General features: G+C 49.2%; 1 protein-coding gene across 1 annotated transcript; it reads left to right on the top strand.

Annotated features, from left to right (window-relative positions):
• The first annotated feature begins 4,767 nt into the window (after positions 1-4,767).
• Positions 4,768-8,091, top strand: NFKBIA (NFKB inhibitor alpha). The gene is made up of 6 exons (XM_004773338.3): positions 4,768-5,119; positions 5,779-5,887; positions 6,217-6,427; positions 6,714-6,802; positions 6,936-7,196; positions 7,510-8,091. The coding sequence occupies exons 1-6, from the start codon at positions 4,893-4,895 to the stop codon at positions 7,555-7,557; spliced, it is 945 nt and encodes a 314-aa protein (XP_004773395.1). The 5' UTR covers positions 4,768-4,892; the 3' UTR covers positions 7,558-8,091.
• Positions 8,092-11,994: the final 3,903 nt, after the last annotated feature.

Here is an 11,994-nt window from a genome sequence, read left to right as displayed (position 1 = left end):
GTGGTTGGGACACCAGAAGAGCAGGAACACCTCAACAAGGTGCTTATTAAAAGGAGTTTAAAACAAATGTAAATAAGTAAGTAACCTAAATAGTCTTTGTGAAAAAAAAAAAAATCAGAATTTCCTTCAATCGATTATACTTATTTTACAGTGTAATGTTTAAAAATTCTTTGCGGGAGAGAGAACTCTCTTTTCAGGGCTTAGAGCCTGTGATTCCAGTCTTCCAATCCTGCCTGCCAGGAGCAAGCCAGACTTTGTAGACAGACACATCAGTCCTAGTCTCCAGTTCCACCAAGGAACAGAGACCCTGTAATACCTGGGGAGGAGGGGGCCAAAGGTTGAGGCCTTCCCCCAAAGCACCAAAAAAAAAAAAAAAAAACCAACCAAACAAACAAAAAACAAAAAACCTCAGCTGAAAAAGAGGTGGTAAACTCAAAGCCTGTTTAGCCAGAAGATGCAGAAATGCACTTTGTTTGGTTCCCATAATTTTAAAGTTTTCACATCAAAGTCCATTTTCTGATTTTTTTTTTTTTTTTTTTTTAAGTAGTAGAGTAGCAGTACGGAGTTTCAAATGCTGCTTGGCAGAAATTGCCTGAGCTGAGTGTGGGACGTGCTCTCCCAGGTCTAGCTAGTTAGCGATGCCACCATTTCCCTCGAATCCAGTCCCATGGCCGACTTCCCTGAGGTGTGAAATTCTTCTGGCCCCTATAGATAGGTACTTGCGTTTGAGACCCTTTAAAGCTTTGATCCCACAAATTTGCAGAATTTGTAGCAAAAGAAACACACGGAAGCTTTGACAGTGTTATTTTCAGGTCACCACAAAAGAGGGTCCTGATGATCTTTCCTCGGGAGAGATCTAGAGAGAGCTTGGGAACAGCTCCAAGTTCTGAGAGGGGTGGATAGAGGCAGTTGCTAACTACCACAGGAGGAAAAAAGACCAAAGACCACCCCTGGGATTGAAAGCAGACTATGAATGCAGACTCTCACAGTAGGGCTGTCAGTGTATGTCAGACTTGCTTGTCCTTCAGGACCGGGCCATGGCTCCTTTCTCTTCTGGTCTCGTGGTGTTAAGCAACAGGTAGACTTTTTCAGGAGTTCAGTTTGCTGGGGCTAAAACAATTTGAAAATCCCAGGACCCTGGGATTATGACCTGAGCCGAAGGTGGAGCAGGGGAAGTAGGAGAGGGAGAAGCAGGCTTCCCGGCTCAGCGGGAAGCCTGCTTCTCCCTCTCCCACTTCTGCTTGTGTTCCCTCTCTCACTGAGTCTCTGTCAAACAATAAATAAAATCGTTTTAAAAAAGAAAAGAAAACCCAAATCTATGGGCTCATATTCCACGCTGTAGGCCACTGGGCACTTCAGACAGTAGGCTCAGTCCATACCGTGCATTTCCCACCCAGGAGGAGTGCACAAAAGGCCTGTGTTCACACAGGCCTCTGATGGTGCTCTTTCCCCCATGGGGGTGCTCCTGTCCAGAGTGAAGCCCACTGAGCACCACTGGCCATCCAGTGTCATTCCCTATGGCTATGCCCTGAACTCCAATAGAGAACCCCTTTGATGTTAACGTATTCTTTTTTTTTTTAAGATTTTATTTATTTGACAGAGATTACAAATAGGCAGAGAGGCAGGCAGAGAGAGAGAGGAGGAAGCAGGCTCCTTGCTGAGCAGAGAGCCTGATGCGGGGCTCCATCCCAGGACCCTGGGATCATGACCTGAGCTGAAGGCAGAGGCTTTTAACTCACTGAGCCACCCAGGCCTGCCAGTGTTAACTTTGTCTTTTGCATTTTAAAAAACCCAAATGACATTAAAAATGAGTTATCTAAGGTTTTAACATCCTTCTGTTGTCGGGAGAACTCTAAATGTCCAAGAGTCCTTAAAGTTCTTTCTAAACCAATCATCAGTTTCGTTGTCTTCTTTCGCCCCATCGGCTCATGTTTTCTGACTTCCAAATATGTTCTCAGTCGCCAAGATGTAATGTTTATTGATTTAAACCACATAGAGCTCTATATGATGGGGAGAAAACATGTTGGGTCACATTCGAAACGGTCTCCTAGGTTGCAGAAAATCATCAGGTACCCTCTTGGGAATCCCCACGACAGGAACATGTCATCAAGGCTCAGCACCTCCCAAAATTTCCAAAAGCATGAGGACAAATCAGGGAGCGCCTGGGCCGGACTCTTACCACTAGGTGGCACAGTACACAATCAGAAATGAAGACCATCAGAAAGGTAAAGCACTGAAAGGAGGTGCAAGGAAGCTATTGAGACTTCTGTTTTATGCATGATTTTCTTTCTTAATGATCATTTTTAAACCTGCAGCTAAAAATCATCTTCTAAGCTATATAAGTGGGGCATTGAGAGCTCAACTTTCCTTTTACATTTTTTTTTTTTTTTTACACAGAGATAAATATTGCCTAATAGGGGAACACCAATCAACCTCTATTTCACCTAACAATTGGAGTAGAAAATACTTTAGTATCTTCTTCACATTACTATGCATTTGGTCTCATTTCTTTTATTTATTTTTTTAAAAGGTTTTATTTATTCATTTGACAGACAAGATCACAAGTAGCAAGAGGCAAGCAGCAAGAGAGAGGGGAGCAGGCTCGCTGATGAGCAGAGAGCCCAATGCGGGGCTCGATCCAGGACCCTGGGATCAAGACCTCAGCCGAAGGCAAAGGCTTAACCCACTGAACCACCCAGGCATCCCATCTGGTCTCATTTCTACATGGAGTTTTCAAAAGCGTAAATACTACAACTGCTTTGGCCCCATGATTAATATGTTAGGTTAGAAATTAGATAAACTGTCACAGGGTGCCAAGGTAAATTTCTCTGCATTTCAGTTCCTTTTGGGGAAAATAGGAATGATACCTATATTACAAGAGGAGTTCTGAGAATGAACAACGTATTGCAAAAAGTGTTGGGAGTCCTTCCGAAAACTTATACTTCCAAGAGACATAGTCACCCTTAAGCAACTATCTATGTGTTTGTGGACAAGCAATACAATTTTTAAGCAGGAAAAAACCCTTTAAATGACATTGATTGAATCTTATGATAAGAGCAGGTAGACCACAGCAAAGTTAACTGATCTCCCCAATTAATATGCTGTTAATTTAAGGTGGAGTCAGAAAGGAGATCTCCTACGTATAGCCACTGCTCTATCCTGCTTCCATAAGGGTTTTTGTATATCATGTGCCTGCAGAGACAATGGAGTCTGTCCTTGGAAAGCTTTCATTATAAACATGTGATCGTTATGACCCTGAAGGGTTTAGGTCTTGATTTTAGGGCTTTTTTTCCCCTGTTTTTTTCTCATTCCCCCTGACCCAGGTTCCCTACATTCAGATAGAGGATTGGAGAAAGAAGAGATGAGCAAACGGCTGGTTAGTACACAGCCAGTTAAAGATGAATGCAATACAATCACCAGGACTTTCTGCATAACGATAGAGGCTCCTGGGGCTCATCCCTAAAAACTCTGACCCAATTGCTTTATTTTGCCTGGACCAGTTCTAGAAGTAGACAAATTCAATTAGAGGCTTGCAGGCTAGGAGAAGGGGGTAGAGTGGGAATATCAGTTCTATTTCTGCAGGTGAAACCAGAGGATGGGGAGCCTGGATATGTCCAACTGCTGCCCTCCCCAGGGCAGGAGAGCAAGGAGCTAGCAAAGGGGGTAATCTGGTAATCTCTTGTAGCAAGGCTCAGCAACTACTTTCTTAGCCATCCTTAAGGCCCAATCTTGGGTAAGGCACTGCTCACCCTATTCTTCAGCCTCTTCCAAATGCTTCTGGAAAGTCACCCAGCTGGATACCCAGAAGTAAGCTGAGGATCCATTCTTTGCAGCAGCACAGTGCAAATCAGGGACCATGACCTAGGTAATTCTTTTGTTCATCCTATATTACAAGAGGAGTTCTGAGAATGAACAATGTATTGCAAAAAGTAGCTAGCTACAACTTCTACTACAAAGATCAACACTTCGCTTTACTTGAAAAAAATTATGGTCATGTTCAGCATTTTGCCTGAATACAGGGCAGTGTTTGCCCCTCCTCCAGTCACCAGGACTGTCAATCCCGAGGAAATGATTGAGGGTTCTCCAACCACTGGTCTCTTAATGCCAAAGCATTCACATTCACAACTTCTACGGGGGGGGGGGGGGGGGTTGCTGGGGAGGGCTAAGTGTCCCTGCGCTGCAGAGAGCCTGGTATTGGCAGGAAGGCAGAGGCAGCCTGCGACCTTCTAACCCGCCAGTGCGTCCTTTCCCGCAGCGAGAAGTGTGGGGAAGCAAGTCCCGACGTCCAGCCATCATTTCCACTCGAGTTTTCGAAAAGATCAAGAATCGGAAAGGACCGGCGGGTCGGCAAACCCCACGGAGGAACTGCACAACAGGTCTGCGTTCACTGGGATCTCAGCAGTCCACGAGCCCAAATCGAATCGATCGTGGGAAACCCCAGGGAAAGAAGGCTTCTTGCCGAGGGACGGGATTACTGAGTGCAAGCAGCAGGGAAGTACCGGGGTAAGGGACCTTAGTCGGGAGGACTTTCCAGCCACTCAGCGTTCATCAAAAAAGTTCCCTGTACATGACCCCAGTGGCTCATCGCAGGGAGTTTCTCTGATGAACCCGACTCAAGGTTTAGGCTTCTCCCCCCGCCCCCACCCCCGTCTCCCTCCCGAGCAGAGGACGAGGCCAGTTCTCTTTTCTGGTCTGACTGGCTTGGAAATTCCCCGCGCCTGACCCCGCCCCGGAGAAATCCCCTGCCAGCGTTTATAGGGCGCCGCGGCGGCGCTGGCGAGCCCACAAGAGTCGCAGCCAGCGGTCCTCCCCTCCGTGACACGAAGAGGCAGCGAGCGCGCAGCCCGCGGCCGAGCGCACCTGGGCAGCAGCGCCACAGCTTCCCCCGCGCCATGTTTCAGGCCGCCGAGCACAACCAGGACTGGGCCATGGAGGGTCCCCGGGACGCGCTCAAGAAGGAGCGCCTGCTGGACGACCGCCACGACAGCGGCCTGGACTCCATGAAGGACGAGGAGTACGAGCAGTTGGTGAAGGAACTGAAGGAGATCCGCCTCGAGCCGCAGGAGGCGCCGCGCGGCGCCGAGCCCTGGAAGCAGCAGCTCACCGAGGACGGAGACTCGTAAGTGCCGCGGGGCCGGGTGGGGACGCCGGGCCTGCAGCGCGAGGCGCGCGACGCGGCCGCAGACCGGGGTTTATGCTCCGCTGCCCCCCATCTCCCGGAGACTGTGCAAAGCGGAGGGATGCGCGTAGGGGCCGGGGGATGGGAAATGAGGGTCGGATCCCGGGGCTGCGGTGCAGCAGCTCTGCCTTGCAGAACGCATGCCTTCCCCTCCCTTCCCCACCCCCACCCCCACCCCGGGCCCGGGCCGGGGCCGGGGCCGGGTCTTCTCGGCGCTCGGCGCGGGCGGGGCGGCGGCGAGGACGCGAAGTCCCCTCTTGCATGAGGGAGAGGCGGGGGGCGGGGGGAGGGTAGGCTGGAGTTTCTGCCCCGCTGGCGGGCGCCTCGCGGCCGGGAGGGGAAGTACAGGGCGTTCCGGCCCGGCGGGAGGGCGGGGCGGTCTGACCGGCGCCCGCCGAGAAGGGTGGGGGGGGGGAGCGCGCCCGGAAAGTCCCTGGGCGCCTGCCAGGAACACTCAGCTCATAATAACCTCGCGGAAAACACCGCGGCCTCGGCCTCCAGAAACCCCGGCCTTGCGCAATCCCCCGCAGCCTGCGCCTCCCTCGGCCCCACGCAATGCACTCAACAGCCCTGGGGGTTTTTCCCTCTGTTCCCCTTAGGTTCCTGCACTTGGCCATCATCCATGAAGAGAAGGCACTGACCATGGAAGTGATCCGCCAAGTGAAGGGCGACCTGGCCTTTCTCAACTTCCAGAACAACCTGCAGCAGGTGCGCCGGCCTGCCCAGCCCCGTGCCTCTGACCCAGTAATAAAGCTGGATCTAGCACAGCTGCTCCCAACCCTTCCTCAGTTAACAATCACTGGTCATTATCTTCCCAGACCTTTTATGCAAGGTCCTAGAGAGGAAAGAAAATTCCATTGATTTGGTGAGGCCTTTATGAAAGCCCACCTGGAGCCTCTGGGATTTTGTATTGCCCCTCAGACCTGTTTGGGAGGAGCAACAGTCAAAGACCAGGAGATCTCTGGGGTTCAAGGGAGGACAAGACTCTGAGTTTGGGCCATGGCTTACCCTCTTTCTGTTCCCTCTTCCGTTTGTAGACTCCACTCCACTTGGCTGTGATCACCAACCAACCAGAAATTGCTGAGGCACTTCTGGGAGCTGGCTGTGATCCTGAGCTCCGAGACTTTCGAGGAAATACCCCCCTACACCTTGCCTGTGAGCAAGGCTGCCTGGCCAGTGTGGGAGTCCTGACTCAGACCTGCAGGACCCAGCACCTCTCCTCCATCCTCCAGGCCACTAACTACAATGGTACGTCTGCCAGCCCTACCCTGCCCATCAGAAAGCAGATGACTTGGAGAAGGGGTAGGTGGGCCAACTTTAGGAATCCAGGCGAGAGTAGAAACTCTCAACACCAGAAAGGATGAGAAAATACATGTAAAAGGCCTGTTTGATGCCTTAATAAAGTCCATTCAGAGCCCAGATTCTGGGTTCTCCAAAATCAGAAGTATTTGCCCCCTACCAGAAAATGTGGAAAGCTGTGCTTGAAATCTGAGGGTTGAAACAAGTGATTATACTTTTTTCATCATTCTTCTAGGGCACACATGTCTCCATTTAGCCTCTATCCATGGTTACTTGGGCATTGTGGAACTTCTGGTGTCTCTGGGTGCTGACGTCAATGCTCAGGTGAGTACTTCATGTCTCCAGATGGAGTGCCTCAGGGCTGCAAGGCCCTCCACAGTAAGACCTCATGTGCTTTTGTTGCAAGCAGAAATTCCAAACTCAGCCATAAACCTCTCCCAATTCCTTTGGGTTTCAGGAGCCCTGCAATGGCCGAACCGCCCTCCATCTCGCCGTGGACCTCCAGAATTCTGATCTCGTGTCACTCTTGTTGAAGTGTGGGGCTGATGTCAACAGAGTTACCTACCAGGGCTATTCCCCATACCAGCTCACCTGGGGCCGCCCAAGCACGCGGATACAGCAGCAGCTGGGCCAGCTGACCCTAGAAAACCTTCAGATGCTGCCAGAGAGCGAGGATGAGGAGAGCTACGACACAGAGTCCGAGTTCACGGAGGACGAGGTGAGTCGCAGCTTTGTCGCTCTGCACAAAGCAGGACCCTGTATCCAAAAGGCTCAACTTAATGAAGTTCTCACACTTTAGTGTGAGTGAACAGTAGTACCCCCCAAAGTATGTCTTCATTTTTGGCCCTTTTTAAAGGAGAGGAGCATTAAAGAGACGCTCCCTCAGCCCCTGAAGTTAATTATATTCAGGTTTTGGAGAATGGCATCCAAGAATACTTGATTTATTTTGAGGAACAGCCCTCACCATTATCCCAGCACCTTTGGCAAAGTTCTGGAGGTTTAACGTGCCTTTTTCTTTCTCTTGTTCTCAGCTGCCCTATGATGACTGTGTGCTTGGAGGCCAGCGCCTGACGTTATGAACTTAGAAGAGTAAAAGGACATGGACTTGTATATTTGTACAAAAAGAGAGTTTTATTTTTCTAAAAAAAAAAAAAGAAAAAAAGAAAAAAAAATTAAAAGAGGGTACTTAAAACCACACTTCACGCTCCCTGGCCTGAAACATTCACTACGGTGGATCAGCCCTCATTTTGTTATTTTGGTGAACTTTGGAAGGGAACAAGAAAGATCACTGGAATTCAAAGAAAACCTCATTCAATCCTCACCTTTGTGGGGTTCTGGAGGAGGTTATGCAACATGTGACGAAAGGACGACATCTTACTGTGCTTTTTGACTGAATCACCATAGATTTGGTGGCTCAGCCCCGTGTGGGTTGTGTCACGACTGACTAGGTGTAAAGACCAGGTGTGTCGTTAAGCCTTTTGGGGGTGTGAGGTTAAAAGCCACTACTTGTCAAGGTTTGTGTTGCCCTCCTGTAAATGGTGTACATTGTGTATTTTGTTGGTAATTATTTTGGTACTTCTAAGATGTGTATTTATTAAACAGATTTTTACAAACAGAACTCTCCTGATCATTCTCTTTGGGCTGCTGAGGGGCTCCCAAGCGGAGAGTCATCCGATCCGCAGAGTGGGGGAGGTGGAGAGCTGTGTGGGAGCACTTACCACAAGCAGCCACAAAGCCCTCTCAGAGAGCAGCTTCTCACAACTGTGTACACCAGACTCCCTGCCAGGCATTGCAGGCAGCCCCCTGGGCCCAGTGCGTGGGAAGGGAGGCTGTTGCAAGATGGTAGGAAACACCATTCTTAGGCTGGGGTGGGGGTGGCACTCACTGCTTGGCCCACAGCTGGAAGCCTCCACTGCCATTTGCTTTGATCTTGCTTTAAGCTATGCCAGGACCCTTCCACTTCAGGAATCATGTTGGTCAACAGAAATCTGCTGAAATCCTATTTTTTTGTTACAGGAAAAGTTCTTAACTATAATGCTGGGAGTTCCTGAGGCGTTGGGCTCAGGAATGGGACTGCATGCGCTAACATTTATTAGCAGCTGCCCCCCTCTGAGCCTTCATTTCTTCATTTATAAACTGGGCTGTTAAGTTTGCACAAGACAACGCACGTCTGTAGCATATAGTGCCAGGCACATGGTGCTCAAGAGAAAGGCAAACGATTGCACAACATCCTGTATTTCACAGGGGAAGAAACAAGTCCAGAGAGAATGTCCCGTCTGGGTCACCTTGTAGAAGGGGCAGGTGGTGAGCTTCCAACTCTTGTTTCCAGAGTTGGTTAACATCTTTTAGTTGCATTCCACTTCTAAATCAACCTATTGTTACAAAGTAGTAGGAATGATATGAAAGGCTTGAAAAGTTTCCCCAGCTCAATCAGTCTGCTACTTCTACGGAGTAATTCTACCAGAAGTCCAGATCTTGTGGAATTTAAGTGTTCCATATGGATGTTTTCATCCCTAAAATACATTGCTTGCCAAGGTAGAAAGAGGGGTAAAGGAAAGTTCATGGCGTTCTATAAAATGCAGAATGGCATACAAATGCAATTCCTATACTCTGGCTTACTACTAACTAAACATGGCCGTTACCTTGTCCCTTTCCGGATCCGTAAATGCTGTGGAAGTAAAGTGAATGTGATGATCAGCTTCCTCTCAGACCAAAAAGGAGCCAGTACTTAGGGGGTCTTTCAATTTATAAAGCGTATTACTGTCAAATGGACTGACGGTCAAAGCCAGCCCTGGAGCCTTCCTGCAGCCTCCGTTATCTGGAGCTAAGTACTGTGGTGGCCTCTCTACCAGCCTTGTCTTCTCTCAGAGTGCTCTAGGCACATCACAAATTCCTTGTGCGTCCTTGAGCACATGAACACAGGTGCTATGTGATCTCACACAGGAATGTCGACTAGGTTTTGCTCCGTCAGCTGCTGAGTATAAGAGGTAGGTAAGAGGGGTGAAGGGGGGGAATATTCACCTCATATCCAAAAGAACACAGGTTGGAAACTTGGCTTCCAAATTTGGAATGATGCCCTGAGCACTTCTCTGTCATGTGTGCCTCTATTTCCCCTTGTAATGGTACTGGATTTTTGCCAAGTTGCTCCTGACCCTTACTCCAGCTCTGTGAGAAGTTTGGAGAAATGGGACAAAGGGATGTGGCCCACTGTTCCTCTGTCTCCTTGGTGACTGACTTTGGTGTAGAGGTGACGCCTTCCTTGGTCATGGCAGGGAGGGGCCTCCTCTGACTCATTTGGACCCAGCCTGAGCTTTTCTGATCATCAGGACCCCAACCCTCAGGGTGGATTCCATTGTCTGCATAAATCTCAAGGTCACTGGGCCCAGTTTCTTACTCTCAGGTCCTTCTTCCTGTTTTTCTACCTCCTTTCTTTCTCTTCTTTTCATTTGAAACCTTTCTTTCCTTCATGCCATTGGTTGGGTGGCTGGAGCCTGGAGTTCCCTAAAAGAAAAACTGCAGAACACAAACATTGTAATCTGCAGTGTCTTAGGCAAATTTCTTTCTCTCCTTTTTTCTTTTTTTTTTTTTTTAAGATTTTATTTATTTATTTGACAGGCAGAGATCACAAGTAGGCAGAGAGGCAGGCAGAGAGAGAGGGGGAAGCAGGCTCCCTGCTGAGCAGAGAGCCGGATACAGGGCTCCATCCGAGAACCCTGGGATCATGACCTGAGCTGAAGGCAGAGGCTTTAACCCACTGAGCCACCCAGGCACCCCTTTCGGCAAATCTCTAAGCAAACAAGAACAAAAGTTTTCAAAGAAAAGAATGCGGCGGCTGAGAGCCTTTACAGCTCTCTAATTTTCCCCAAGACGCCAAAGGTCCTGTCAGGACAGGTAGAAGTCAGGCTGCCTTGGGAAAGAGGGAAGTGACAGAAGGAGGGAAATAAAGAGTCACATCAGCAACTTCCTTGAATTTAGTTCCTTGATTCCTTGTGCCTGCCTCATCCTCAGGACAAATTTCCTTTATAGGTCACATGTACCCAGTCCCTCCCAGAAGGAAGGGGTTTTCTTTAAAGACGGAATAAATTCCAGTGTGAGCAATTGGAAAGCCTTCATGTGGGGCCTGGAAGTGTGGGGGGAGGCTGGGTGCGGGGTGGGGGTGGGGGGAGTGGGGGGGTATTTGCATTGAAACTTCAATAGCTACTGGAAGTGATGAAGAGCTGACGGTGAGAACTGAGTCAGTGAGATGGGTTCTTCCTTCGCCCCCCTTCCTCCCTATTTTCATCAGCTTGCCTTGGGTGCTGTTGAAGTTTCATTTGGCAAGAAAAGTCAGAGTGGAACTCCAGTCAGAAATGTGCCCAAGAAGCATTCCCCAACCCTGGTACTTGGACAAGAATGTCCCAGGCCGGTTCCCCATTTTAAAGGAGCATTACAGAAAGTTAAACCAGATCCCCCGTGTGTTTCCCTCCTGCAGAAGTGGAACTCTCAGACTCATTCATTCATTTGCATTATGAAGCACTACGATTCCCCAGGGCCCGTGCCAGGGACCAGACCCCCAGGAGGAACCAGCCATAGCCTCTGCCTCAAAGACCTCCTTGCTAAGGTCAGGAAGGGAACCAAACATGCACACGTAAGACCAGAGGGTAAGATGAAGCACAGAATGTGATGGGAGCTCAGGTCAGGGGCCCCCAACGCTGAGTGGACTGAGATGAAATGAATCTCAACTTTGTCACTCTGCACAAAACAGTACCCTCCCAGGTCCCTAGAGCTACTTACCCCCTCCTCTTTTTTAGAGAGAGAGAGAGAGAGCGAGAGAGAGCATGAGCAGGGGGAGGGGCAAAGAGAGAGGGAGAAACAGACTCTCTGGTGAGCAGGGAGTCCCATGCAGACTCTATCTATCCCAGGACCCTGGGATCAATGACCCAAGCTGAAGGCAGATGCTCAACCGTCTGAGCCACCCAGAGCTCCTCTTTGTAAGAGATTACGCCCTTGCTGGCTATTTTCTTCCCCAGGCCAGCACTATCTATGCTTAGTCCATTTCCCAAGTGACCCATGGCATCCTCTTGACAAGTGGCAGGAAGCAAAGCTGTACTCAGAACTTAGGAGATGGGATAGACTATTCATTTTTGCATCTGCATGTGATCTTGGATTCCAGAGCTGAGCCTAGAAATTTCCAGCAGCCTTCAAATTGATGGCAGATGATGTGCATGCCTGAGGCCAGAGCTTCTCCAGCCCAGTGTGCACTCCAACGGCCTGGAGATGATGTGGAAATGCAGGTTCTGATTTAGCTGGTCCACAGCTGGCCTGACACTTGCATTTCTAGTAAGTTCCTAGACAAGGACTGGACTGCTGTTCCAGAAACCACACTTTGAAGAGCATTTTGAATAACATTTTGAGTAAAATGCCATTTTATTTTTATTTTTTTAAAGATTTTTTAAAAGATTTTATTTATTTATTTGACAGAGATCACAAGTAGGCAGAGAGGCAGGCAGAGAGAGAGGGGGAAGCAGTCTCCCCGC

This window comes from Mustela putorius, unplaced genomic scaffold (assembly GCF_011764305.1).
Source record: "Mustela putorius furo isolate JIRA1106 unplaced genomic scaffold, ASM1176430v1.1 tig00003898_pilon_pilon_pilon, whole genome shotgun sequence".
NCBI lineage: Eukaryota > Metazoa > Chordata > Mammalia > Carnivora > Mustelidae > Mustela > Mustela putorius.
The sequence above is the reverse complement of the archived record's forward strand: the minus strand, read 5'-3'. Positions and strand labels throughout refer to the sequence as shown.

What these genes read in the sequence shown, in the direction of transcription:
- NFKBIA (XM_004773338.3), top strand. Translation starts at nt 4,893, where the DNA reads ATGTTTCAGGCCGCCGAGCACAACCAGGACTGGGCCATGGAGGGTCCC. An exon ending in CCAGGCCACTAACTACAATG is followed by an intron (nt 6,428 to 6,713) that starts GTACGTCTGCCA and finishes TCATTCTTCTAG; the next exon opens with GGCACACATGTCTCCATTTA. An exon ending in GTGCTGACGTCAATGCTCAG is followed by an intron (nt 6,803 to 6,935) that starts GTGAGTACTTCA and finishes TTTGGGTTTCAG; the next exon opens with GAGCCCTGCAATGGCCGAAC.